Below are 26,900 nucleotides of genomic sequence, written 5' to 3' on the forward strand. Positions count from 1 at the left end.
GGAATACCTTGACGAACACAGGAGAACAACGCATGGACCTGATCAGAGGTGCTTTTGACTGATATGAGAGGGTGGGACATGAAGCGGTGATGGAGCTACTGGACATTCTTGAGTATCGGGAATGATCGCGGCTTCAGCCTGAATCGGCTTTGCGTTATCTTTTGACCCCGATGTCGCGCTCACTTCCGCGCCATCTCCGGCGCTCAAGTCCAGCACTCCTACGACCTCCATTTCACTCCCCCTCAACGAGGCTAGCTCCAGTCCTCCCCTGCTCGTTTTCCACATCTCCCCGACTCTGCCGTCCAACTTCCACACCCTCTTGATTCTCAGGACCTGCCGCTGCTCATCGGTCAGATCTGCGATAGCGGTCAGGAGGAGCTCGGGACTATCGGCAGACACGTTGGTGTCTGTGGCATCGGTTGAGACTAGAGGTGTACCCATGGTGGATGTGATCAGGAGCTTGTCGCCGTCAGAGGATATTGAAACGAAGTTGGGCTCCTCGTATGCCGCAGCAGGGAGAAAATGATGGGCGAATGGCCGAAGAGACTTCATATCAATATTGGGACAAGGATTGGAGGCCTCCGCGGGTGGTTGTGTCGTCGGAGTTAGAGTAGGGAAGACATCCAAGCTCGAGCTGGAGCTCGGCTCGGACTCGACGTTGTGATCGAATACTGCGTTGGGGAGACTTGCATCGTGTTCATCGTCTTTGAGCGGCCTGACTTGCTTTGGTGTCAATTTATCGCCATTGACGAGATCAAGGGTCTTGGCCTCTGCCACTGTGCCCTTACTGATCTCAACTCGGTTGCGTGCAAGTATTTCTCCGATCTCGTCGTTTGACGAATCCGTTTGGATTCCCTTTGATCGCATCTTGGATCTGTCGCCACGGGAGTACGGTCGAGGGTTATCCCAACGAGAAAATTTGCGACGCTGGCCAGAGTCGTGGTCCGTGCGATGATCGGAGTCTGATCTCTCTATCAATGGGCGAGACGCGCGGTTTGCCTTTGCCGTTCTAGATAAGTGGGCGACAGCATTCTGCCTAGAGGAGATTGTAATGTTCTTGGCAGTCTGATCAGTCCATCTTGAAGTGACGGAATCGCCATTATTGCTTTGAAAAAATGGAGGAAGGCACGAGATCTCCTCGTCACACAGTGTGCGTCGACGTTTTCTGTCGCATCGAAGATCCCAGCTTCGCTTGCTGCTCTCACGAGCAGGTTCGTCTTCGGACGATTTGCGTTTACCTCGAGAAGCATTCCGAGAATAACCGACTGCATTCCACGTCGCAGATGGAGGATGGGGAAATGGCAGCTGGTTGGAACTGAGGACAGTGGGAACGTGTGGAGGAGTGAGGGAAAATTCTTCTCGAACGAGCTGATGACGGGGAAAGCAAGTTGAGGTCTGAATTAGCACGGCTGCAGCGATATGAGATGGTACGACCCTCACCAATATATCTCGAACAGACCCTTCATTGGGACCTTTGGCGTTGACCTCTGAGTATCGTGCTCTGAATTCCTGCGAACGAAAGACGTGCCGATTGTCGTTCTGATCAAGAAGAATGATGTCAGTCGTTTCGGAACCGGTAGAATCCAGGGAACGGTGAGAAAAAGAGCGAAGCACTCACGACCAAATTCATGGCGTCTTCTGCCTGACGAGCTGAAGGAAACTGGATGATCGCGATACGGTACCCTGGTTGCTTCTTATTAGGTTGAAACAGAGCGATTTTGGCCTAATTCAAAGCCCATTGAGCTGTCATGTCGTCCTCGCTCGTTTCTCGAAGTGATTGCTCGGAGCGGCAGGAATAGGGCATGGCAAAGTGGGAGACAGCGGACGTACCTCATGAGCAACTCCAAAGTTTCCCAAGACTCTCATCACATCCTCCTTACTCATATCCATGTTGAGCCCACTCAAGAACACCGCATTCAGCTGGACATACACCTCCCTTTCCAACAACGGGTTGTACCGGACAGCCAGTCGAGTTTGGGTAGGATACTGGAGCTCGGGATACCAGCCCGGTCCGCCATGGTCGGGGTAGAAGGAGGGATGTCGGACGACGATCTGATCGACGTATCGTTTCACTCGCGGAGGGTCCATGCGTGCGATCCGCTGATGTCTTAGCGATTATGATAGGTTGGTTTGGACAAGCATGAAGAGGAGTGAAGAGGGAGCAAGAGGACAACAAGGAATGAGAAGAAAGAATGGGAAGGTGAAAGCTGTCAATCATGTGAAGGTTTTGATCGTCTTTCGGAGCTAACGAGTAAGCTGATCAGAGGGGGAAAGGAAGGGTGACCTTGAAAGAGATTCGAGCGTCCATTAATATCATACCAGAATGAGGCACATCCTATCGCACCAAACCTCTCGTATTGCCAAAACACACCGTCTTCAATCTGTATGTACCGTTCAAGCAGCAGCACTTCCTTGTCGGAAAACAAATGCACTATTGATACATGCTTCATCGATGAGTCGGAACAGATGGATCGTCTATTGTTATATCGTCCAGCGATCGACTGTATATCCTTCCGCCACTGCATGCAAATTCCCCCACTGAAGAACATCACAGTTCAGGTTCACGCTGCATCAGCTCTGGCATCATCCTCACCACCTTGCCTTCGTTCTTTGCGTGTTTGATGAGTCTGCGAGGGTGAGTCAGCTCATTATTGTCAATTGTGCCTTACATCGCATCATGAGGTAAGAGATAAATGGATAGTGTCTATTGAGAATCAAGCGACTCACTTGGCAAGAATGGCTGTGTCCTTCCATTTGGGGGGAGGCTCTCGCTTTTGTACAGACCAGTAGAATATGTCCCAATCGGGTTCATCGAGCAGCTGCAACAGAGGTAGAATGAGCCCAAGCCCAGATGTCTTTGTATGAGACATCCCGTTTGCGAGCGCTGCATTCCGCTCTCACTTCCCACCATGTCCATAGCGTCTGTGTCGCAGAGACATGACGAGTTGACACATGTCCCCTCAACCACTCACCTTGTCGAACTGCAACATCTCCTCCACTGTCATCCTCGGCAATTCATCCCTCGCAAACGTCGACAAGATCAAATCCGTCTCCAGCGTCCCCCTCTTCCTCGTCTGATAGATCAATCTTGCCCTCAGAGTCTGCTCATCCTCGCCAGTCCTATCGAGCGGTTGGGGCATATCCCATTCTTCCGAATTCTCCGAGAGAGCGCTCGTCGATCTCGACGCGAGCGAGGCGAGATCAGGGTTGGAGAGTGGGAGCTGGTAGGGATCTGAGAGGGGTTCGTTCTTGTTGAGAAGACGGATAGAGGTGGATAGTGAGCTTCGGAGGGATCGGTTGGATACTAGAGGTCGAGCAAGGACACGGGGCAAGAGTCGAAGAGCTGTCATGGTGTATATGTTACTTGGAATTGTGATATATTGACACACAAAAAAGTGCATCTTGAACAATCGATCGAGACTTCACCTTTGTAATTATACTTACCGGTTGATCTCGGACGCAGTGAGACTAAATGAGGGGACTCGATACAGCGAACATGTGTTCGGGCCCTCGTTTCAGCGACCGCGTCAAGAGATGTCAAGTGAGCATCGTTCTATCCATATGGGTGTGGGTGTATCACAGATATAGCTACATCATGCTACTCGCGAGGCTCGATTGCAAAGAGGAGGCCTATGTGAAATTTCTCAGCACACCGGTTGCGTGCACCTCAGGCCAGCACAAACGCAGTTTGTCTCCGCGCTTCTCAACTCTCCTCAACGTGTTTCATATTCATTGTCCGAGATCGGCCTTCTCGCCGGAAGGCTGCGCAACGAGTCCGCTGTTCATGCAGCACCATGCAGTGAACACGACTGACGAGGAGATGGAACACCACAACAGGCCACACCTGTCACATTGCTTTTGTGCCAGAACCTATGACATACGATAATTCACATCAATAGTCATAGGCTTCGTACCTCTTTGACACAACTTTTCGTCTTCAAGTCATCCAGGAACATGTCTGGACCCGTCAGATCTTGGAGACCTCCAAAATGTACCCCTCTGCGATCAGTGAGCAACGCTTCAGACCTTTCTGATAGCAACGAAGGGGTGGGGACGCAGCCCAGCCGCATTACAGACCCTGCCAAATCGGAGGACACTCAGCATGCGTCCAAATGGCAGGGAAGTGATGGTGAGGGGGGGGATCTCACACTCAAGATGGGCATCGCCACCTGTCTTGTGAACCGTCCAAGTATGTCGTCGATCTCATCACAGCGTTCACCTTTCAGTGATCCCCAATAAATCTACGGCTTCTCGCACCTTTTCGGTGGTCATGATGCTGACAATCTGGTTGGGATGCAGAACCCAAAAGTTCATGCTCAGCTTACACTTCACAAGCTGACCGAGATAGCAAGGACGTCTTCGGCATGTCCGCTCTAGATATGGACGAGTGGGATAGAGGTAAGTGATTCTGCGTCCGCTACTTCAGAGGGAGAGTCACCGAGCTGCTGATTAGGTCGATTTCCGAATAGAACTTGAAGCGATCCGATTCGCAAACAACAACAGACGAAAGGACAAATGTCAATACCAAGACCCATACCACCGAGGGTGAAAAGGGTAACCTCAGGAGAACTCCACCGCTCTAAGCTGGGGCGATCAGAAGATCTCCGAGAATAGCAAGCAATAGGTCTGGATTAGCAGAGATGGCTGCGAGTTTAGTTAGATATGTATCCGGTACGGGTTGTTGCCATGCACCTCAAGACGTGGTGAAACTGGTTGCACCCATTCATGCCACCATGCTATCATGCTGTCAAAGCCAAGACAGTCCTGCCCAGACCCCTCACCATCTCTCTTGGATTACCCGCACTTGCCGTGAAGCTCTCCATGAACAGCTCGTCCGTGCCACCAGGAGCCCAACCCTTCTTTGCGCAGAGGTCGAAGATCCCTACTGCCTCTTGCGAGGTCACCCCGAATGGGATCTCGATCTTCTGTAATCCGGAAGAAGCGTGCTCAAAGTGGTACGGATCCAGAGGAGTGTACGGCGTGACAGGAGATGTAGAGGGGAGAGATAAGCCAGTGATCAAGGACGGTGAAGGGAGATTTGTAGGATCAGAGAGAGAGAGGGAGGTAAGAATCGTTCCGCGAGACTGGGAATAGGATTATCAGTCAACAGCCACCCAGAAAGCTACAAGCAGAGCTTACGAAAGCACGACGACCAGCGATGAAGTCAAGTGCTAATCTAGGAGTAGACAAATGATACGGTTCGATAGGGGTATAGTCCGGTGCTCGATATTTTGAAGTAGTGAACAGGGTTTGCGCTTCATCGAGAGCCCACAAAACGGGATATCTAGCTAACGATCAGCACGAAACGATCGACAGAATGAAGACCCGAACTCACTGAGTCTGCTTCTCCAAAACGCTCATGACCGCATCCAAAGCCTTCACTGCCATCCTGTCGTCCTTTGCACCAATCTGGACCAAAGCGCTCAAACTCGAACCAGATTCAACAGTCTTTCCTTGGGCAAGTTCTACCGTCGAAGAGAGCTTGACAGCATCGAGCTTGTCTTTGTTGGTCGCAAGCAAGGTGGAAAGCAGTTGTTGAGCAGACTGCCATTGGGCGAAGGTCTGAGAGGTGGGATCGTAGATATAGTGTGTAGAAGAGTTTGTCCATTCGGTAGCTGATTTGTCGTGTCAACGAGCAGTAGTTGAGCAGCAGGAGAGACTTCGAGCGTACCTTTGGGGTTGTACAGGACTACCCACCCGCTCTCAAGGGCATAAGACACAGACTGCAGCATGAGCATGCTCTTTCCACTACCTCTTTCTCCGGCTACATTTGTCACAGATCAGCTTGCCGTCACACCCAACAGCCTGATGCTATTAGCTCACTGAGAACATATCGGGCCTTCTTGCTGCTTCCGCTCTTGGCGCTATCTAGTCGTTCTGCAAGATCCACCGTCGCTTCACGAACAACGCTCGCAGGTCCACCACTCGTAGAGAGCTGTTGGAGTGTCAGTGCTTCCACTTTGCCGGCTATGATATATCAGTTCGGCACTCACCTCTTTCTCCACCTTTCGCGGTAATCCAAAAGCTTTCAGCTTCTCAAAAGAGCCTTTTGAGAAAGTCGTAGGTTTACCAACGTGTTCTGATCGGTATTTGTCCTTGATTGATTTGAGAACATGGTCAGCTGATACGGCATTCGAGAAATCCGCCTTTCAACAGCTCACAGGTTGTAACCGAGGAAGGTCCGACAAGTCTGGGGGGTCCCCAGACATAGAGTACCTGAGTGAGATCGAAGTCTGCGAGATAGAGAACAAATTCCCTCATCAATTTCCGAGCTGTTTATCAGATCATGCGTATTCATGCTCACATTGCTACTCCCACCACCACCTCCCGAAGGAGACTCCTTCTTCTTCTGATTGAACCCCTGTCGTCCTTTACTAGCCGGACTAGAAGCGGCTTTGAGACCGACCTTTGGGATCAGCTCATGCCAAAGAGACGGAAGGTACGGAGACGGGTCAGCGCTTACCTTTCTTTGGCGCCAGAGCAGGAGCCGAAGTTTTCAGACCTCTCGAGAGACGCGTGGGCGCGAATCGGACGATAGGTCGCATCTTGATGACGAGCCGTTTTGTATGTTGAAGGGCAGACAAGTACGGAAAGAGAAATACGGATGTGGAAGATTGATGGATGGATGGATAACTGTGAATGTGTGGTAGGATGCGATTCGGACATTTCTGGATAAAATGGGTAAAAATACGATTCACATTTATTACAAAAAAGTTGGAAAGATTATACGTCCACCCGGTCCACCATATATGACAACACATCTATATATCTATACCTCACCATATCCATCTGTGCTGTACCGTATCGCACAGGATAGACAAGATGGCTCGTTCCACTACCTCCAAATCCGCTGCTACCTCAAGTACGAAACCCTATGATCGACCTTCTGCTGCCAGCACAAAGTCCAACAAGGGGAAAGGTAAAGCTCTGACTTCCACACGGACGACCGAGTTGGGTGCTCCTTCGACTCTGGGTCAAGCTTCGAGAAAGGGCAAGAAGGCGTGGAGGAAGAACATTGATATAAGAGATGAGGAAGAGGCGTTGGAACAAGGCAGAGAGGAAGAGAGAGCGACTGGGTGAGTGACAAGAATTATGCAACGGGATGTTTGGATCTGACCAGATGATCACAGCGGACGGGTAGCTGCCAAGTCAAATGATCAGCTGTTCACTGTGGACACGGTCGGAGATGTCGAGGGTGAGCCTTGCGAGCTGTCAACGGAAAGGTTTATGACATGTCGACTGATATTCGTACATGCCGAACAGTCGCCAAAAGAGCGAAACGAGCTCACAAACCACTCCGATCCCTCGCTGTCCTATCTGAACGTTCTGCCGTCCCATCATTCACTGCTCGACCCACCGCACCTGCTACTTCTTTCGACAAGAACAAGAACAAGTCTCACATCACTTCCGCTGAAAAAGAACGACTTCGTAGGATCGCTCGACGGACGACCGCGCATTCTGACGGGACCGGTCAGACCTCTGCTTCTATCACTCGGCATGATCCTTCATCCGTCCAAGATGTCTGGACCGAATCTACCGGATCAGATCAAGTGGAAGGTCTGGCGAAGGGTGGATATGGGGAAGAGACCATCGTCAAGCGTAAAGTCAAGACCCCAGTCACCATTAAGAGACAACGAGAGATATATCTTGAAAATCAGGTGAAAGCAGGACAAGCGTTAGAGATACCTGAAGCGGGACTGAGCTATAACCCCTCGGCGGAGAGTCATGCGAAGTTGATGCAACAGGCTGTAGAGGAGGAGATGGAGGTGTTGAAGCGGGAAGCCGAGCTAGAGGAACATGTGAAGAAGCTGGGTGGGGTCATCGAGGCTAGGAAGAACGATAAGACCGTATCAGAATTCGCAGCGGGCATGTTGGTCGGTGTAGGCGAGACCACCGGCGATTCCGACTCGGAGGACGACGACAACGAGGCATCAACGGCTATCAAGAAACCTTCAAAGAGAAAGACTCAGGCTCAGCGTAACAAAGCTCTGAAACAGAAGGCCATCGAAGAGGCGCTCAAGGCGGAGAAGGAGAAACGAAAGTTGGCCAACTCGGTATCGTCAGTGGCGGCTTTCAAGAAGGACGTCGAGAGAAGGGCAAAGGAACTCAAGGAGAAGGAAGAAGCGGCCAAGTTGGCAAAGAAGGAGAAGGAGAGACAGCTGAAGAAAGGTGGAGAGAAGATTGGTAAATACAGAGTCGTCAAGAACAGGGTGGAAGTTCAGCTGGGAGAAGATCTGGCAGAGAGTCTCAGGCAGGTCAAGGTGGGTTCGATGTTCCTCCCTTTTGCGTTGCGGCCCGAAAGGTGTACGATGTCCGCACATACCCTCAAAATGGGGTGCGGAACCTCGATAAAGGAACCTATCGCTGATATATCAATCATCTCACAGCCCGAAGGTAACTTGTTCAAAGATCGTTTCCTCGCTCTTCAGAAAAGAGCTCTTGTCGAACCCCGTGTCCCAGTCTTGTAAGTGCCAAACAAATCGCTCTCGATGCCTCACCCCTAGTTTGCTGACTCGTCACGTCTCCCCCGTCAGACCAAAGCGAACGAACAGGACAAAGGAATACGAGAAACACTCTTACAAGCGATTCCAATGATACCATCAATCCCCTGTTCGATTCGTGTTCGATCCTTGTCCACCGATCAGTCCTGGTCCGTTCTCTTTGGAAAAGTATCCCAACCATTCTCCATTCCTCTCTGGTCAATTGGCTAAGCTGTAACATGCACCCTGTCTGTAACAACTATACCATGCACATATGCCATACATGATTTATATTTCAAACAACAGGACTCTTAGACCATCTCTCCAGTTGACATTATAAATCCTTCCTATTACATTCTATGGTGCGTGAGCGGTAGAATCACCAGTGCCATTGTTACCATTTCCATCGTTGGTCGAGGGCACTTCTTCACCAGTGCTACCATTCCCTTGACCGTGGTGGAGGTGATGATTATGGTTGTGCACATGACCATGACCGTTAATATGTCCCATTTCCCCACCTCCATCTAAGCCAAAACCTTCGGCTCCTAATTGGCCTTCCCAACCAGCCAAGAGATCCATCATCTCCTGACTCAATTCTACGCCGCTGGCTCCATCCATCCCCGTGAACAGACTATCGAGACTGAACCCATCCACTCCTCCTTCCATCTGAGCCAGTAAAGCCGATAAATCCATGTCGCCCTCCGCAACTCCTGATGCTGTTGCACCAGTCGCTAGGCCAGATATATCATGTCCATGAGTTGACATCATCCCACTCATCACACTGCCTATACTCTGTCCCTCACCGTTACCTCCAGGTCCGACAGGCGATGTCCCAAAGATAGTATTGGGTGAAAAGCCAAATGCTTCCGCAGAGAAGTCGCCATCCGCGCCTGTGCTAGCCGGATCAACCTTCGCACTTGCCCTCGTAGTCATGCGCGGACTAGGATGAGGAACAGCTTTTCCGCCCGTCTTCTGCCGTTTCCTGGGCGATTCAGGGACAACATGTCCTCCGTGATGTTTCGATGACGAAGCATGATCGTTACTCAGCGTGTGCGTGTCCTTATCCGAATTGGTTCGATTTAGTCGAGGGGACGACCGGAGTCCTGTAGCAGGGCCATCAGAGAAGGGATCGTGGTGAGGCAGTTTGCGTTTGGTCTCGTTGGCAGTTTGCGTCAACCCGGCGGTCGTTTGCGAGGCACCAGGCTTGAGTTGTGATTGTCCCCATAGCTCTGGAGGACGCATACGCTTATGCTCATTGAAGTACAGGCCACAGTCTAAATTATGAACCACAGTCAGCATACAACTCATGGTGTAAAACGCACCACAGCGAGCAGACACGAGGGCGGGATGCTTCGCTTTACTCACCGTCGCATACCTTTCTCGGCGTCCCATCCTTCATCTTCTTCGTTCTCCAACAAGTAGAAACCATTGTACCACAGTTACAACAGCCATCTCGCATGTTCCTTAGTTCGGGTAAAGGCTTATTTGGCGTCGGTGTGGGCGTGGTAGCTTCGGGAGACTCGTCCTTGTCCCCATCGCCATTACCATTATCTGCTTTCTTTCCCTTCTCTTGACCGGGGCCCGGTCCTGTGATACCTGTTATATTTCTCAACGCGGTCAAAGCGCCAGAGTTGGACGGAACAGCTTTGAGAAGGTTGCGAAGAACTGGATTTGATGCAAGATGTCTCGCAAGATTAGGAGACATCATGCCATCTGCTTGTAGAAGAGCGTGGAGTTTTGATCGGGAGGGTGTAGAAGGTGGTGGTGACTTTGGTCGAGGAATGGGAGGTGGAGTGATCTGACGTTGTTGTGAGGCAGCTCGAGACGATTCAGGTTGATTCAAGGGAGCCTGACTTGGAGGTTCAGGTTTCACTGGTTGTCGGTTGCCTGCTGCTGACGATGGTCGACTTGATGAAGGAGCGTTCAAGTTGGAATTCGATGACGATGGATGGGGAGGAAGGGATGATGGAGGTAGGGATGATGACGATGCTCGATGGGGTATTGATGCCGAGGATGGTCGAGATATTTGCGATTGAGATTGAGATTGTGGTTGTGAATGTATTGGGACAGGTGAGGGATGGGCCATTGGTCGGACGGTAGTCGTACTTGATGCACTGGGACCGGGCTGAGGTGTACCAGTGACTGTCGGCGTACCGTCGCCTGGTCTCGGAATCGTTGAGGGGTGAGGTGACGATCTTACTGCAGGGATTGCAGCGGGACTGCTGACCGATACACTTCGTCCTTTTGCCAGCATATCTTCGAACTCCTTTCTCCCTTGAAACTCGACTTTCCCTTCAGGATTAAGCTGTCTCAGACTGATTCCAACTTCGAGACCCCAACCTTTTCCGTCCATCTCCTCTCTACTTCCTCTCGACGATGCAGCGGCCGCCATGAGACCTTCTAACCCTCCTTCTGGTGCAAAATATGTTGATGAGAATTCGTATTCCCGCACCAGTCGACCTTTGATCAAAGTCGAACCTTGATCAGGCTCACCGAGTGACCAGGAGAGAAACCCTCGACCCGTCCAAGAGGATGCGTCGTCTGCGGGCGATGAGGGGAACGCTCGAACGGAAGGACGACGAAAGGCGGGATCGAGATTATACACAGAGAAGTCAAGAGAGGTGGTATGAGGTATGCATTCGGGGCTACAGCGAAGAATCAGCAGAAGCGACCACGGGACTAGCCAGTCCCAGGGAGTTCTAGTGGTTTGGGAGGAAAGGTTCATGGGTGGCAGAGGAGGAGATCAATGCAAGGGGATCATGCTGCTTACCTTGCAAAACAGATTCCTCTGGCTACAGCCTTCAATGAACAGCTCCCTACAGGCCCTTGATCGCTCTCCAATCCATATCCAGGAGAACCTGTATGGACATAAACATCCTGCCGATCATGCAGCACGGTGACGTAGGATTGAGGACTTGTATCGATACTATAGAGGACTTTGACTGTGAATGTTTGTTTACGCGTTTACAAATGAGTGATTGGGTGTCAGCGCTAGTCTCCCTCTGCCGCCGGAGAGAAGAGAGATGGACGTACCAGGTAGTGAATGTATCTTGCCTGGGGATGGTGGCATCCTGTGTGGTCATTCACGAAGGGGAGACGTCTAAGATGAAGAGAGGGACAATGTTAAGTTGTCGAAAAAAGAGAGCAGAGGACAAACATGAACAATCGTTTAACGCGATCCAAAAACGACAACGGGATCAAATTTCGAAGGCAGCATGGTGGTGGTGAGTGACCGGTTAATAAAAAGTGTGTCAGTTATAGAGTGACCTCATCCTACCACCTATCTCGTCCACATCATGATGACAAGACACGACATGCCTTCAGCAAGCTTATAGGTCACCTTGAATCTGCGACCACCATGCCTGCTCCTCCAGGGACTCCCTCCCAGTTCCTCAGACTTCGAACTCCACAATTCACCCACCACAACCTCGCATTCTCCCCTTTCTTCGATAACCATTTCGCCCTGGCTTCGGGCAAGAACTTTGGCTTGGTGGGGAACGGTCGTGTGCACATTGTAGCTTTGGATCCGGACGTACCCGGTGGAGTGAGGGTTGTGAGGGGTTTCGACACTCAGGATTGTGTCTATGATGTCGCTTGGAATGAGAGTCATGAGTGAGTGAGATAACCTGGTGTCAATGCGAGGGTATCAAGAAGGAGATAGTTGCCGGTAGTCAGTAGATGGCGAGGGAGTGCACTCCAAGGGGTGGAACGAGACCACGAGGATCGTCACCCAAGACTATGTCGTGCTGAGAGCCAAAATGGAGGATCATGACTCGCTGACATCCAAACAAGAAATCAGATCGTGGCAGCATGCGGAAACGGTGCCCTCAAGATGTTCGACATAACTCTCGAGGTGAGCGCAATGCTCTGACGATACTGGCAGGTCGGCCTGACATACAGACCAGAGGTGGAGCATACGAACCAGCACTCAGCGCTGACTATGATACCCCGCATCATAGGGCCTCCCGATCAGAGCGTGGCACGAACATTCCGCCGAGATCATGTCTATCGAGTGGAACAATCTGCAGAAGGATACCTTCGTCACTTCGTCATGGGACGGTGCGATCAAGGTGGTGAGTAGAATCTGGCATGATCATTCTCCGAGTCCATGTGGAAGCCCTAGCTCGTAGGCTTCCCACCGACTGGGGCGAAGAGCCTTCTCGAAAGGCAAAGCTCCTACCACTTGTGCATTGAATGGCCACGCTACACCGCTTTTACAGGGAGTTTGAGCTGACCATTTACCTATGCGTACGTATAGTGGACCGAATCACGTACTACTTCACTGCTCACCATCCCTTCCTCAGCTACTCGTCCGAGTTCGCCATCTCATTCACAACTATACAACGCAACCTTCTCGCCCCATTCACCCTCTCTGATCTGTTCATGTTCGTCCGATGGTCTTTTGAACATATACGACATCCGGTCCCCTACTTCAGCCTCTGGGACCGCGACCCAGACGATCCCCGCGGGAATGACCCCGCATCAGCTTCAGCATCATGGACATGGAAAGGGGGCCGAGATCTTATCGTGTGATTGGAACAAATATGTTCCGGGAATGATTGCGACGGCGAGTAAAGATGGGTCGGTAAAAGTGTGGGATCTGAGATCAAGTTCGACTTTGACAACCAAAGGTGGGATACAAGTTGGAAGACATGGGTTGGCAGCCAGGAAAGTGGCTTGGAGTCCACATAGAGCGGACCTTTTGGCCTCCGCTTCGTACGATATGACCTGTAGAACGTGAGTCGATCGATATACTTGCAAATCTAGATAGATCACAAATGCCCCTCGATGTCCTCTATCACTTGTCTCCTTCGCGGGTCACTCGAAGCTCACTCATTTGTCGCTGACTTTTCTCGCCCACTGCAGCTGGTCGACGGCTTCTCCAGGAACTGGAACATCTCATTCTGACCACACAGAGTTCGTCATGGGTGTCGGATGGGCTCTGTTTGACGAAGGACTGTTAGCTAGCGCAGCATGGGACGAGGAGGTCCATTTATTCAGGGTGTGAACCGCGTTTGTTTCAGGTGTGAACCGATCTTTGGAAAAAGTGATCAGCCGCGTCACTACTGTTTGTTGTACAGTCGGTACGTTGTATGATTGCAAGTTATGTTTAGGTCTCTCAAACAATCGAAGAAGTCACAAGCGATCTATATGGCTAACAAAGGGCATAAAGGTTGACTATGAAGACCAACTATCTCCATTCAATCAAATGCTCCGTGTCCGCTCTACTGGCCAGTCCTCCGGAGCCTCAACCTCAGCACGCAGTGGTCCGTTTGCCAAATGTATCTGATCTCAAGTCAAAACCTCTACCGTCATACGCACCCTCACTCATCTCCTCTCTCGAGTTTCACGAACGTATTGCTGCTCTTCCAGATTGGAAACCTCCCTGTCGTCCCCCAACACCATCTTCCACCTCCTTGTGACGCCTTACTGATCCTTCTTCCCCTCACCCACAACGACCCTCGCATCCAGTTCCCTCTGCTCCTTCTCCTCCTGTCTCCTCGCATACTCCTGTCCGATCTGCATCCCGATGACTCCCATCGTCAACAGACCCACGAGGGCGTTGGCGGCCGCCATCACTCGCACGGCCTCGATTCGCTCGTCCTCTGTTGGTGGGACTTCTCGAGGAGGAGGGGGAGGCAGGATGGAGAATGAGGTGGTGGTGGTGGATTCGGGGACTGCGTGGGCAGAGTTAGAGCGAATGGTCAAGTGATATGAAAGTGTGGTTTATTCAATTGAGAGATTGGTTATTGGTGATTGCGATAGAGGGAGAATAGAGAAGACGATATGTCAGCGTTGACAGATCTCGCTGAACGACGAGAAACACTCACGGAAAGTCCTCAAACTCTGAATATGGACAGTCAAATACAACACGATCGTAGCGAGGTGCATAGCTGTAACAGGACCCCACAGAACAGACTCATTAGCATGAGTTTTGATATCACTTCTCCATACTGTTTGCAATGCTGTCCATCGCAAGGTTGTGTTGGGTCGGAAGAGAAGCTGGTCATCCGCCGCCACTCACCCACTGAACTTCCGTCGAAGAACATGGCTGATTCGTTCCACCTGTGAAGTTTGACGAGGAGGATGATCATGGGTAGTCCGAGAGCTACGTGGAAGAGGGCCTGGAGTCGGAATAGAATGGAGGGTTTTGTCAGTTGGACATTAGGTATGCGGAGCAGAGGGGCCAAAGGGATGAACGTGAAGGTGAAGTGGCCCGAGGGAGAAGAGGAGGAGAGTGTAACGGGCAAAAAACAGATGATCGTGAGAACACTCGATTGTCGCTCCATGCTCCATGATTGTGTGAGTTTGAGGATGAGAAAGAGACCAGAGCGAGTCCGTAAGAGTTAGACGAAGTGGATACGACAGTCTCAAGACCAGAGCAGCACTCAGGAAGACATTGTATCGACGGGGAGAAGACCACCCCACCCGACCCACCTTGATAGCCCCTGGAGCCTCATACCACATCTCATAGAATGAATAGGCATTTTCGAGAGCCTGTTTGGTGACCGGCACATACAGAAGAGGGATGTCAACCTAAGCATAGCCGGTTGAAAGTCGATCAGCTTTGTTAATGTGTGATTCATGACAATCCGGTATCATTGTGTGGATCTGTATATCGTTCGGAACCTTCGTGAGAAGGAGATGGGCAGGGAGGATTCTTCTGAAGGGAAGAAACACCTCACCACTTGGCAGACGAATACCATTCCTAAGAGGAAGGAGCAAGAGCCCAAGACGACAGATTGATAGAACGCCATGATGTCGACGAGCTTTTAGTTTCGATCGATGAATGAGAGAAGAGGAAGAGGAAGAGAGGGGTTCAAGTGACTTGTTGAAATAACTTCTGTTTATCGGTTTTGGACGATCCTTCGTATCCCGTTATCGGAGACAGTTGTGTGGAATCAATCCAGAACCTCGGTAAAGCAGTCTGTTGTTTATACCACATGTGGCAGTTTACGCCAGCATCATCCTCTCACGGCCGTCTGTGTCCTGCTAACAATCACTTCGCACGAAGACCGATCGTGACGAACTTCGCATCGTATCAGTTACTCCTCGATTGCCGCTCCAGACTATTCGGCATCAATTCATTTTCATCATATTCTCGAGACAAGACGGAGGAAAGAGTTAAAAAAGGAGTATGAAGAAGAGGACTCGTCCAAGAATCTACAACTATGCCGTCGCGACGCTCGACCAGAATCCACTTTTCTTGCCCACGTCCACTTCGCCCTACGCTTAGAAGCACTTTCGGTGAACAATTGAGGGACCACTGGACGGCAAACAAAGACATAAGCAGAGTCTCATCGCGCCTGGACCACCCAACGACTCACCTCTCGTCGTACTCGCTCTTGGCGATCCACATCTGCTGGAAGGTAGAGAGAGAGGCAAGAATGGAACCACCGATCCAGACGGAGTACTCTATGGTCATTCGTTGGCGGCTATCTTCATTTCAACAAAGCTAGTCACTCACTTCGCTCGGGGGGAGAGACGATCTTGACCTTCATGGATGAAGGAGCAAGAGCAGTGATTTCCTTTTGCATTCGGTCGGCTACCATCGCAATTCAGCGTAGCTCTCGAGCTATGAATCTTCCCGAGCACTCACCGATACCGTTGTACATGGTGGTACCACCAGACATGACAATGTTACCGTACAAGTCCTTCCTGATGTCAAGGTCACACTTCATGATGGCGTTGTAAGTAGTCTCGTGGATACCAGAAGCCTCAAGACCCAAGAAGGAGGGCTGGAAGAGAGCCTCGGGGCATCGGAACCTCTCGCTACCAATGGTAATGACCTGACCGTCGGGAAGTTCGTAAGACTTCTCGAGTTGAGAGGATTGGGCAGCAGTCTGAAGCTCTTGCTCAAAGTCAAGGGCAACGTAACAGAGCTTCTCCTTGATGTCTCGGACGATTTCCTTCTCAGCAGAGGTGGTGAAGGGGTAACCTCGCTCGGTCAAACACTTGACGAGATATTCGGTCAAGTCACGACCGGCAAGATCGAGACGGAGGATGGCGTGGGGAAGAGAGAAACCCTCGTAGATGGGGACAGTGTGGGTAACACCGTCACCAGAGTCGAGAACGATACCGGTGGTTCGACCGGAAGCGTAAAGGGACAGGACGGCCTGAATGGAGACGTAGAAAGCGGGGGCGTTGAAGGTCTCGAACATGATCTGGGTCATCTTCTCTCGGTTTTGCTTGGGGTTAAGGGGAGCCTCGGTAAGAAGGACGGGGTGCTCCTCGGGGGCGACTCGGAGCTCGTTGTAGAAAGTGTGGTGCCAGATCTTCTCCATGTCGTCCCAGTTGGTAACGATACCGTGCTCAATAGGGTACTTGAGGGTAAGGATACCTCGCTTAGACTGGGCCTCGTCACTGAGCAGGGTGTTAGGTTGCGCCCCTATCTGCACCAAGTTGAGGCGGACACTTACCCCACGTAAGAGTCCTTCTGACCCATACCGACCATTACACCGTGGTGTCGAGGTCGACCGACGATGGAACTGGAGACGAGCAAGTCAGCCTCTACGGCTCGTCACGAGTGGACTCGAGTGACCTACGGGAAGACAGCTCGGGGAGCATCGTCACCGGCGAAACCGGCCTTGCACATACCAGAACCATTGTCGATAACCTGGAACGAGTCAGCTCTAGCGATCACGCCTGGGGGAAACGGGGTCAACTCACAAGGGCAGCAACTGAGGAACACAAAATCATGCAACGTTAGTACTGGATTTCCATCAAATACTGAAGTGTGTCAGAAGCGTACCCTCGTCCTCCCTGTAACATACTCTGTCAGCACTCGGTTTTCAGAGGTAATCCGATCAACAAACTCACATGATGATTATCTATGAACTGCGATGAGGAGGCATATAGTCAGCGATGGTTCTGGATTTGCGGAAAGACCAACATGTGACCAGAGCAACGAAAAAAGCTATATACACGACTCGCCCACCAGCACCGATGTGGGACAGCGAAATCGGCGTGGTCCGTGCGGCGTCTGAAGAAAGCAGCTCGGCGACGCAAGCTCTCCGTCCATCCATCCCATCGATGGGGCAGTATGAGTGTTCACCCTTCCCTGATGGAGGACGGACGATTATAAGACTCAAGATGGGAAGGTGAGGGATGTACAGCCGCGACTGCGCAGGGGAGATGACCGCTGGACGATGCGCCAGAGCTGCTGTCGCCCGCGAGGGCGTGGAGAGGAGGCGTTGCGGAGCTTGGAGGAGGGAAGACAGCATTGACATCCACAAGACAGTGCTTGTCACCCGATATGTCGATGCGACGCCAAAGGCCGCAGCCGCAGACGAGGGACTCATGATCCTCTCCGAGGCGAATCGAGAATGACGACGAGCCCCCCCTCCATCCAATCAATCCATGACGGACCTCTTATCCAGGGGACCAAGAAGCGAAGCAGCACTCACAAAGTAGAGTTGAAGGGTCTAAAGGACTGTAGCTGTTTTGTGTACAACGAAGGGAGATCTCGTTGATTTCGATTTGAGCAACAGTTGGGTGTTGGGAGATGAGTAATAGATAAAGAGAGGAGCGAGTGGGGGTGGTGTGGGTGGTGTGGTGGTGGTTTGGTGGTGATGGTCTCTAGTGTGAGCTGTGTGCGCGCTGGGAGGGCGAGAGAAAGGGGGGGAATGCGGTGACGCCGGTGGTCCATATGCAGCTTGAACCCTGAGATCGGTGAGATATCGGCGTTATGTTCAGTGGCACTCGTTGACCGGTTGCGCGTCGCCTCGTAGAGTCCGGGCTGAGTGACGTTTGAGATTGACAGAAGTTTAGTTGCAGTGGTGAGTGTTGCTTGACATACGTTCCATAGCATTGCATTGCATTGGATCTCTCCAAACAGCTCAGATCAAGATGCCTCTCGAATCATGTATGCTGGTGTACGTATCCTACGTCGCCTTTCCGTGAATTCTGCGCGCCTCAGCTGACAGCTCAACAGGCTCGATAACAGCGAGTACATGCGGTATGTCCCTCTCATGCCCATATCCACCCACGATCAACCTTTTCCGACCATCGCTAGCCGCGTAGAGCAGGAACGATTCAGCTGACTTGGATGTTCATGTGTATCTCAGAAATGGAGATTACGCTCCGACACGATTTCAAGCTCAGGCCGAAGCTGTTCAGACGGTGTTCACAGCGAAGACGGATTCCAACCCGGAATCAGCAGTCGGTCTGATGACGATGGCTGGGAAAGCGTGGGTGGGGTCTTGGTCTGGGTTGGGAGCCCTCGCTGACGTCTGTCAATCATTCTTGTCGTGTCTCCTTGCGTTCTGTCGCGGTCGTCACGTCCGCTCAACTCTTCAATCGTCCACATCGGTATGATCGATCAACATATTTCCTTCGCACCTTCCGCTTCCGTTCGACTCCTCCGCTCAGTCCCGCCCTCCTCGCTACGCCGACCAACGATCTCGGTCGACTCCTCTCCTCCCTCTCCAAAGTCCTCATATCCGGAACCGCCGATCTCTCCACCGCCATCTCCATCGCCCAGCTCGCCCTCAAACATCGTGAGAACAAGAATCAACGACAACGCATCGTCGTCTTTGTCGGTTCACCGTTGGAAGATTCGGCGGAGAGTCTGGGCAAGCTGGGTAAAAAGCTGAGAAAGAACAACGTGTTGATTGATGTGGTCACGTTTGGTGAGGAAGGGAGGGAAAATGATATCAAGTTGAACGAGTTGATAGAGGGTGCTGGTGGCAATGAGTCGTAAGTTTCATCACGAATTCCCTTTGCTGTCAACAAATATTGATCATGGCCGCTTCATGACCTAAAGCCACCTCGTCTCGGTCCCTCCTGGCCCTCAATTCTTATCAGATGTCATCGCCTCGTCTCCGATTCTCTTCGACGGCGAACATCCCGTACCAGGTATGGGCGGTGGAGACGGTATGGACGCCGATGGACTTGATCCCAATATGGACCCAGAGCTTGCCATGGTGCGTGTCTGGTCTCTTTGACGTCCTGTGAAGCTGAACTCTGGTCGATTCGATCACTGGACTGATTCTCCTTTTGTTGTTCCTCGCAGGCGATCCGGATGTCTCTGCAAGAAGCTCAAGAAGCAGCCGCTCGATCCGCTCCCGCTCCCGCTACTACTGCTGAACCAACGAGCGAAGCAGGACCTTCGGCACCTACACCTCCTGCCGTTGAACCCGAAACCACCAACGCTACTCTTCTCCCATCAGCACTGACCGAACCATTGTCGAATGCCAACGATCCCGATATCCCGATGGTCCCAGGAGATGCAGGTGAAGTTCCAGGAGGAGATGCAGGGGAGGAAGAAGATGAGGATGAGGAATTGAGAAGGGCGATGGCGTTGAGCAGAGGAGAAGATGTGGATATGGAAGACGACGATGGGGAGGAAGAAGATGAGGAAGAGGCAATCGCGAAAGCTATAGCGATGAGTTTGGAAGAGGCGAAAAAGGAAGATGATCAAGCACCAAAGTGAGAGACGAGCGGTGTGCGGGACGCGATGTATGAAACATAGTAAATGCATTCTATGAGCTTATGCGATGATATCCGTTTGATTCGTCGATGGATCACTCATCCAGCTGAACGGTTGTGCACTTATATGGGCTTGCAACAGATCACACTGCTTGAGTTCATGGTTCCACCTGAGCGACAAGATCATGCATCCCTTCATCGCTGAGTGAGATGCACGCAACGTACATCTCAAAATCAACGAGCTGGAAAACTGTGCTGATGGTCCTTCATGGCAACATGTCTTTTCTCGCTCACAGGATACATCTCGACTGTGGGCTAACGTGGGCCATCACCAAAAATAATAAATAACAAAAAGCGAAAACCGAAGAAGGGAGTGACTCCTCAAAACAAGATTAGCTCAAGGAAGAAGAAGAGACAATACGATCGGGTGGTTTAAGCACCGAAACCGTAAAGAGTTCGACCTTGTCGCTTGAGAGCGTAGACGACATCGAGAGAGGTGACTGAGCAAACTATCAGGATCCCTTTCCTTTTCAGTTATTGTAGAGCCACAACTCACCAGTCTTTCTCTTGGCGTGCTCGGTGTAAGTGACAGAGTCTCGGATGACGTTCTCGAGGAAGATCTTGAGGACACCTCGGGTCTCCTCGTAGATGAGACCGGAGATTCGCTTGACACCACCTCGTCGAGCAAGACGTCGGATAGCGGGCTTGGTGATACCCCTACAGTAATGCGATTTGGTCAATAGGCCTGGTTTGTGCTTATATATGGGTGACTTACTGGATGTTGTCTCGAAGCACCTTTCGGTGTCGCTTGGCGCCACCTTTTCCGAGACCCTTGCCACCTGGAGGAAAAGGATGTATATCAGCCCTGAACGAGGACTGATTCGTCACAGAATGTACGAGTAGAAAAAAATGAGGCGAGGCTGGGACAAGTCAGATAGAAACTGTGTGAACTCACCCTTTCCTCGACCGGACATTGTGATTTATTTGAGTTGGTTTGGTTGGTAGGTGACTATCAGACGGAATCAGGTAAGTATACAATCACAACCGGCAAGAAGGGCGAGGACGAGCAGTGACGATGGAGGATGGGAGGCAGGTAAGGTCTGTGGAGCGAGAGATGTGTGACTCACCACGAGTCAAGAATGAGAGAAGTGGTGATGATTTGATGGATGAGAACTAGTGGGAAGACAAACGCCGATATGAAGATGGGTTAACTTATATATACCAGTGAATGGGATGAGGGAATGTGACGCGCGTATGTCGGTGGTCGTGGGTGGAGGAACAAAGGGTAACAGATGAGCACAAGTAATAAACCAAACATCACCTTAAGCGGGGCGGGAATCAACCGGTGTTATGGCAAATCCCGAAGCTGGAACGGGGATATGTCACGTGAGTGGGTCAGGAGGGGACGCTTGGCGCTTAAACGGAGGGAACGAACGACTTTCACATGAAAACGATTTCAGTTACGTAAGAAAGATGGTAATGATCGAGCTTCTTCGAAAAGTGCTTCGACGTAGTCTGAAGCGTCGTTGGCAGAGGTCGATGACTTGTTGCAGTCCATGCATAGTATACACTTTGACGTTTCACCAGTCTTCTCTCGGCCTCGCATCCCTCTTAAAAACTGCCGCACCATGTCATTCATACCTCGTCTCTTCTTACGGCCATCAGCATTGGCCGGACCATCCCGACTTCCGCTCTCACCATTATCGCCCTTCGCCGCTTCGATCTCGACGTCCGTTCCTTCGCTCGCCGGACACAAGGTCAAGTCTCATTCGGGGAGTAAGAAGCGGTTCTTCGCCAATGCTTCGGGGATGGTGAGTGTGAACTTTGACTTGGTCACCCCATTCGTTCGAGTCGCCAGGAAGAGCTACAGACTCGTTGCTGTTGTGATTCTGCCGTTTTGTACGATGGATATCTGAGCTGACTCTGTTACAAAAATCGTAGTTCAAACGAGTAAGTCGGTCTACCTCTGCTTTCGTATCTGTCCAATTTTGCCCTTTGAGCTGGTCGATTGCTCGACCATTTACTGCAAGTCGGACTCCAGACCATCACTTGCTCCCTAACGTTCCAGACCTCGACACTGTTCAAGACTGTTTGCCTGTCATGCCAGTTATGGATCGTTCTGACAACACCCCTTTACCTCCCTAGGCCAAAGCCGGCAAAGCGCATCTGAACACACCGCTCTCTTCTAACCATATAAATAGACTGGCAAAGTCCACATATGTCACGAAAACACAAGTGAGTCAGGTGTTCTTCTTCAATCTGCGCTATGACGGGTGATGAGCGGTGTGGAGCCAGAGCCACTTGGGAGGGCGGCCGTCCAGAGGTAGACTCGGGTGGACGCGAGGGTGCATGAGAGGACTGTAGGAGTGGGAGATCCTGTTTGCTTCTCTCGAGGATCTCACGTTAGACATGCGCTGACTCTAATGTCCTTCCCCTGTCCCTGCTTTCTAGGCTAAGAAATTGAGAAAGTTGTTACCATACGCTTAGAATGTATAATCCTTGACTACTCTGCAACGGAGACCTCGATGATCCGCTGAATTTTGTAGTTCGTGCTGCTAGACTGCTGGACTGAATGTCTCACTGATTGCATACACAGGATTGACGGAAGCTCAGACTTGTCACCCAAATCACACTACGACGTATCTCTGATTCCGGGTGGACAATCCCGATTTTTGTCGGCCCCTGGAGACCCAATGTTAGCTTGGACTAAAGCCCTTGGCAACGGTTATGGACGACATCTGTGCATCATACAAAAATGGCTACATTACTTGCATCTAAATCCACCAGAACCTTTACAATTCACCCTTTTCACTTAGATCCAACTCCTCGTGCTGAGCCTCTTCATAAGCTGGCAACGTTTCCGCTGCCACAAGAACGGCTTCTTCGCCTTCCAGTCTAATCTTGGATTCTTCTCTTTTGGCCTTGCAAGTGTATCGCATTCGCCTGAAAGAGAGTAGACAGACCATGAAGAGGAGATGAACGATAGAACCGAGACCGACACCAATGACCAATGCCAATGCTGTAGATTCGACCCGTGTGAGATGGTTCAAAGCTCGATGGAATCTGTGACAACTCATGGATCAGCTCTTGCTTTAGCATCTCCATCATACACACTGTACTCACCGGACTACTGTCGCTTCAGGACCATCGAAAGAGTGACCATGGGTATGAGAATACCCGTGGTGGTGGTGATGATGTTGTTCTGTCGACTGGACCTCGACTTGAGGACGATCCGATCGTCTAGGAGGATGTTCACCCCTTCTAGGTTTTCTCCATTCGCCCTGACCATCCTTGACTTCCCATCCTCCTCTCCCTCCTCGGACAGGTCTCCACCACTTGATTTCCGGTGTCTTGTCCCCATTCTTCGATTTGTGGACATTGACGGGTGTCGACTCGCCATCCTCATTCGTGACGGTGGTGTAAGAAGGTATGATCTTTACGATCCCTCCTTCGAGGATGGGGACGATCGTGTCCTCTGCATCGTGGACCATAGATCGCCATTTCTCCAAGATGTTGAGAGAGCGGTCGGATTCGTCCTTCCCCTTCTCGGCGAAGGACGAGTCGATCACGGGAGATGAGGCAGATAGACCTAGTCGAGAGAGGAGAGATCCAAGAGGGCCCCCATGACAAGGACGAGAAGGACCGGCTTCCTGATTCGTCGGTACGATGGGCGGACGATGAGGGAGAGGGCGATCGTCTGAGTGGGGATGAGGAAGAGACGCTACCACTTCCTCGGAAGGGAGGAATGTGTCCGGAGATGTGATGGTGATGATACGGATGGGAATGGGAGTGGCCGAAGTGCTAACGGCTGTTTCAGGGAGAGAAGGAGTAGTCAACGACGTGTGCTTGAGAGCAGAGCTAGAGGTCAGAGATCGACTCACCCAGCGTAGCAAGCAATGCGAGTGAGAACTTCATTTTCCGACGTATGATATGGGAATTATAGATAGGGAGAGGTACGAAGCACCAGATGGGATTTAAGAGATGATCGGTTTGGATTATGTATAGGTTCGTCAAGAACTATACAGCACAGATGTCGAGGGGATTGATTTGGAATCAGATCGATTGATTCTTGATGACACCAGGTCAAGTTGGAATCAGTCTGGAATGGGAGAATCAGAAAAAGCGGAGAGAAGAGAGAGAGAGAGAGAAGAGCTCAATGTGCTGGAAAAGGTATCATCACATTCGAACGACGCAAGCGAAAAGGAGGAATGCTGCCAGTCTCGGACCAGTCAGAGGGGGGAGGCTGGAATCGGCGTATCTCCCTCTTTTACCCTGACCCAGGACCCTGAACCCAACTCTATTAGAAAAGGAAGAATGGCTTATTACGTCAGGACCTGGGCTGGGCTGTGACGTGGGAATAATCTAGTGGCATCGCTTAGATCGCTTATCAACACACCACTCCTCCTTCGAGTGCGGGGCCGACTTGGAAGATGTCGATGCCAGGGAGAGGGAGAGAGAGAGATAGAGTGAGAGAGACAGCTGTGGATCACCTTTCACCACCTTTACCATTCTCTAACATCCAGACGGAACCTGCTCACCACTCATCTGCTCTCGACACCTGACACTGTCTAAAGCCCCCCTGCCGCAATGTCGGTCATGCTCGAGACCTCCCTTGGGGAGCTGGTCATCGATCTAGAGGTGGATAAGTGTCCGAGGACCTGCGAGAACTTTCTCAAGTTGTGCAAGATAAAGTACTACGCTTTGAACGCGTTCTTCAATGGTGGGTAGCGAATCACTCTATCGTCAGTAAACTGCCCTCCATGCTATCCAAAGTTCTCGCTTCGTATCTCTGGCAGCTTTGCACACTATGCTGTCCTCGTTTATCAATGATGATTTTGGCTTTGGATTTCATTTCGAAATGAGCCAAAGCTGACCCTTCTTCCCGCTGCCTCGCAGTGTCGAAAGACTTCATCGCTCAGACAGGTGATCCCACAGCCACCGGTACGGGTGGTGAATCCCTCGAATCATTCCTTCATTCCCAATCCCAATCTCGGTCCACGGGTATGTCTGGCCCTCCGCGGTATTTCACTCCCGAGATCCTCAACTCGCTCAAACACGTATCAAAAGGGACAGTCTCGATGGCAGTCTCACCGACCCAGCCGCCAGGATGCGGATCACAGTTCTTCATCACGCTGGCTGATGGGATCGAATATCTGGATGGGAAACATGCGGTGTTCGGACATGTGATAGAGGGGTTGGAGACGCTGGATAAGATCAATGAGGCTTATCTGGATAAGGAGGGGAGACCGTTGCAGGATATCAGGATCAGACATGTGGAGATATTAGGTGGGTTTCGGTGGTGGCGTCGTCTGGAGCACTCGAAGGGAGAGTGTTGTGTTGCATTCACATCAGCTTTGCTGGTCCTGCTGAAATCCTTCTCGTGCCCCTGACGAGATCCGAACTCCCTCTCTGTGCTTTTGCACTATCGAGCCTCTTCTCTCTCGGTCTTTTGCTCCCTCGTTATTCCCCCGGAGCCTCTTTTCGCTTCGCGATATGTGACTGGTAAGGTCAGACGCTGACACATTTCTTCCATGATCATCACACAGAGGATCCCTTTCCTGACCCACCGGATCTCATCACTCCGCCCCCCTCGCCCATCCGACCCCCTGATCAGATATCCGCCGTCCGAATATCCGACACCGAAAACCCTTATCTCACCTTACCAGAGGAAGAAGCGGAAGCTGTGCGACGCAAGACAGCGCAAGAATCGTCCGCCTTGACGCTGGAGATGATCGGGGATCTGCCCTTTGCGAGTGTGAGACCGCCCGAGAACATCCTGTTCGTGTGCAAGTTGAATCCGGTGACGCAGGATGAGGATCTCGAGTTGATTTTCAGTCGGTTCGGGAAGATACTCAGTTGTGAGGTCGTGAGAGATAAGAAGAGTGGGGACAGTCTGCAATATGCTTTTATAGAGTTTGATGAGAGAGAATCGGCAGAACAGGTGAGTGCGAGGGGTCCGAGACTCCCAGATCTCCTATTCAGATCCTCACCCTCTCAACGTTGAACTCCCTCATCCATGTGCTACCCACGGTTTTGCGTTAGGAAACTGATGATCAACTGCTCAGGCTTACTTCAAAATGCAAAATGTACTAGTGGACGATCGACGAATATGGGTCGATTTCTCTCAATCCGTGGCTAAGATGAACGGTCAATTCGTGTCGACATCAGGCAGAGGTGGTCGTGGCGGTGGCGGTGGACGAGGTGGCGGTCGTGGCGGGTTGGGACGAGGAGGAGGTAGAGGTGGTGGTGGTGGTGGTGGAGACACTTATGTTGCTGCTACACCTCGAGGAGCAGGTGGTACAGAGGGGTACGGAATGGTGTTTGATGACCCTCCCTCATCTCGTTCTTCGTATCCCAAAGAACGAAGTAGATCTCCGCCTCGGAGAGATGAGAACAGGAGGGAGAGAAGTACAGATCGATATGATAGGAGGGAAAGAGATGATAGGAGATATAGGGATGATAGGCGAGATAGGGACACGCATCGAGATAGTCATAGGGATAGTAATAGACATAGAGACCGGGATAGGGAGAGGGAGAGGGAGAGGGAGAGAAGGAGGTATTGAGCGATCTTCACGTGGCAAAAAGAGGAGCAGCATTCAAGCTTGCCTTATTTCATACACATCCTATTCCATTCACGTATCATATCTATATACAAATGACGAAGTTATATACGTATGCACAGCGAGAAATCGGAAGTCATCAAGTCATTATCATGGTACTGAAGTCAATGAGCGACATGGTATGAGAGTGATCAAGTATCATTGTTCGATTGAAATGAGTTCAGGGGCCACATTCGAGGTCGTAGATCGGTCGTGAGGGAGTTTCTTGAGGATCTGGATCATTGTCATGTGTTACAAACAGATGCGGGGAATGATTCGAGCTGTGGGTAGTCGTCCAGGGTATATTGTCAACCTTTGAAGTTGAAGGGATTCCGTACAACGGAACGAAAGGGTTCAGCTGCGTAGTTACAAATGGGGTCAACCGTCTCAA

At 51.2% G+C, this 26,900-nt stretch overlaps 13 protein-coding genes across 13 annotated transcripts; 5 read left to right on the forward strand and 8 right to left on the reverse strand.

Moving 5' to 3' along the window:
- Positions 1-42: 42 nt before the first annotated feature.
- On the reverse strand, positions 43-2,088 carry IAR55_006597 (uncharacterized protein; the record flags this gene model as incomplete). The annotated part of the gene is made up of 4 exons (XM_066949677.1): positions 43-1,368; positions 1,441-1,539; positions 1,619-1,723; positions 1,831-2,088. The coding sequence occupies 4 exons, from the start codon at positions 2,086-2,088 to the stop codon at positions 43-45; spliced, it is 1,788 nt and encodes a 595-aa protein (XP_066799971.1).
- A 460-nt stretch (positions 2,089-2,548) lies between these two features.
- Positions 2,549-3,350, reverse strand: IAR55_006598 (uncharacterized protein; the record flags this gene model as incomplete). The annotated part of the gene is made up of 3 exons (XM_066949678.1): positions 2,549-2,627; positions 2,728-2,819; positions 2,973-3,350. The coding sequence occupies 3 exons, from the start codon at positions 3,348-3,350 to the stop codon at positions 2,549-2,551; spliced, it is 549 nt and encodes a 182-aa protein (XP_066799972.1).
- A 1,389-nt stretch (positions 3,351-4,739) lies between these two features.
- IAR55_006599 (mitochondrial 37S ribosomal protein mS29) lies at positions 4,740-6,545 on the reverse strand (the record flags this gene model as incomplete). The annotated part of the gene is made up of 9 exons (XM_066949679.1): positions 4,740-5,084; positions 5,140-5,284; positions 5,336-5,615; positions 5,672-5,764; positions 5,824-5,935; positions 5,994-6,095; positions 6,162-6,233; positions 6,305-6,393; positions 6,464-6,545. 9 exons carry the CDS (start codon positions 6,543-6,545, stop codon positions 4,740-4,742), a joined length of 1,320 nt encoding a protein of 439 aa, XP_066799973.1.
- A 277-nt stretch (positions 6,546-6,822) lies between these two features.
- On the forward strand, positions 6,823-8,595 carry IAR55_006600 (uncharacterized protein; the record flags this gene model as incomplete). The annotated part of the gene is made up of 5 exons (XM_066949680.1): positions 6,823-7,076; positions 7,131-7,195; positions 7,264-8,261; positions 8,388-8,464; positions 8,535-8,595. The coding sequence occupies 5 exons, from the start codon at positions 6,823-6,825 to the stop codon at positions 8,593-8,595; spliced, it is 1,455 nt and encodes a 484-aa protein (XP_066799974.1).
- Positions 8,596-8,837: 242 nt separating this feature from the next.
- Positions 8,838-11,550, reverse strand: IAR55_006601 (uncharacterized protein; the record flags this gene model as incomplete). The annotated part of the gene is made up of 4 exons (XM_066949681.1): positions 8,838-9,754; positions 9,846-11,125; positions 11,251-11,422; positions 11,514-11,550. The coding sequence occupies 4 exons, from the start codon at positions 11,548-11,550 to the stop codon at positions 8,838-8,840; spliced, it is 2,406 nt and encodes an 801-aa protein (XP_066799975.1).
- Positions 11,551-11,838: 288 nt separating this feature from the next.
- On the forward strand, positions 11,839-13,488 carry IAR55_006602 (uncharacterized protein; the record flags this gene model as incomplete). The annotated part of the gene is made up of 5 exons (XM_066949682.1): positions 11,839-12,092; positions 12,273-12,333; positions 12,440-12,553; positions 12,739-13,217; positions 13,347-13,488. 5 exons carry the CDS (start codon positions 11,839-11,841, stop codon positions 13,486-13,488), a joined length of 1,050 nt encoding a protein of 349 aa, XP_066799976.1.
- A 419-nt stretch (positions 13,489-13,907) lies between these two features.
- Positions 13,908-15,238, reverse strand: IAR55_006603 (uncharacterized protein; the record flags this gene model as incomplete). Its single annotated transcript, XM_066949683.1, has 5 exons — positions 13,908-14,158; positions 14,312-14,374; positions 14,506-14,605; positions 14,919-15,017; positions 15,167-15,238. 5 exons carry the CDS (start codon positions 15,236-15,238, stop codon positions 13,908-13,910), a joined length of 585 nt encoding a protein of 194 aa, XP_066799977.1.
- Positions 15,239-15,713: 475 nt separating this feature from the next.
- IAR55_006604 (actin) lies at positions 15,714-17,180 on the reverse strand (the record flags this gene model as incomplete). Its single annotated transcript, XM_066949684.1, has 7 exons — positions 15,714-15,747; positions 15,809-15,896; positions 15,949-16,026; positions 16,081-16,844; positions 16,901-16,969; positions 17,027-17,097; positions 17,151-17,180. The coding sequence occupies 7 exons, from the start codon at positions 17,178-17,180 to the stop codon at positions 15,714-15,716; spliced, it is 1,134 nt and encodes a 377-aa protein (XP_066799978.1).
- Positions 17,181-18,329: 1,149 nt separating this feature from the next.
- Positions 18,330-19,914, forward strand: IAR55_006605 (uncharacterized protein; the record flags this gene model as incomplete). The annotated part of the gene is made up of 6 exons (XM_066949685.1): positions 18,330-18,355; positions 18,415-18,438; positions 18,548-18,670; positions 18,852-19,178; positions 19,246-19,405; positions 19,495-19,914. 6 exons carry the CDS (start codon positions 18,330-18,332, stop codon positions 19,912-19,914), a joined length of 1,080 nt encoding a protein of 359 aa, XP_066799979.1.
- A 428-nt stretch (positions 19,915-20,342) lies between these two features.
- On the reverse strand, positions 20,343-20,884 carry IAR55_006606 (histone H4; the record flags this gene model as incomplete). The annotated part of the gene is made up of 4 exons (XM_066949686.1): positions 20,343-20,410; positions 20,467-20,627; positions 20,686-20,749; positions 20,866-20,884. The coding sequence occupies 4 exons, from the start codon at positions 20,882-20,884 to the stop codon at positions 20,343-20,345; spliced, it is 312 nt and encodes a 103-aa protein (XP_066799980.1).
- Positions 20,885-21,538: 654 nt separating this feature from the next.
- On the forward strand, positions 21,539-22,397 carry IAR55_006607 (mitochondrial 54S ribosomal protein bL35m; the record flags this gene model as incomplete). The annotated part of the gene is made up of 3 exons (XM_066949687.1): positions 21,539-21,721; positions 22,056-22,145; positions 22,362-22,397. 3 exons carry the CDS (start codon positions 21,539-21,541, stop codon positions 22,395-22,397), a joined length of 309 nt encoding a protein of 102 aa, XP_066799981.1.
- A 305-nt stretch (positions 22,398-22,702) lies between these two features.
- Positions 22,703-23,825, reverse strand: IAR55_006608 (uncharacterized protein; the record flags this gene model as incomplete). The annotated part of the gene is made up of 3 exons (XM_066949688.1): positions 22,703-22,973; positions 23,034-23,718; positions 23,792-23,825. The coding sequence occupies 3 exons, from the start codon at positions 23,823-23,825 to the stop codon at positions 22,703-22,705; spliced, it is 990 nt and encodes a 329-aa protein (XP_066799982.1).
- Positions 23,826-24,497: 672 nt separating this feature from the next.
- On the forward strand, positions 24,498-26,473 carry IAR55_006609 (peptidyl-prolyl cis-trans isomerase-like 4; the record flags this gene model as incomplete). Its single annotated transcript, XM_066949689.1, has 4 exons — positions 24,498-24,630; positions 24,807-25,196; positions 25,457-25,851; positions 25,976-26,473. The coding sequence occupies 4 exons, from the start codon at positions 24,498-24,500 to the stop codon at positions 26,471-26,473; spliced, it is 1,416 nt and encodes a 471-aa protein (XP_066799983.1).
- Between the last annotated feature and the right edge of the window lie 427 nt (positions 26,474-26,900).

This window comes from Kwoniella newhampshirensis, chromosome 14 (genome assembly GCF_039105145.1).
Source record: "Kwoniella newhampshirensis strain CBS 13917 chromosome 14, whole genome shotgun sequence".
NCBI lineage: Eukaryota > Fungi > Basidiomycota > Tremellomycetes > Tremellales > Cryptococcaceae > Kwoniella > Kwoniella newhampshirensis.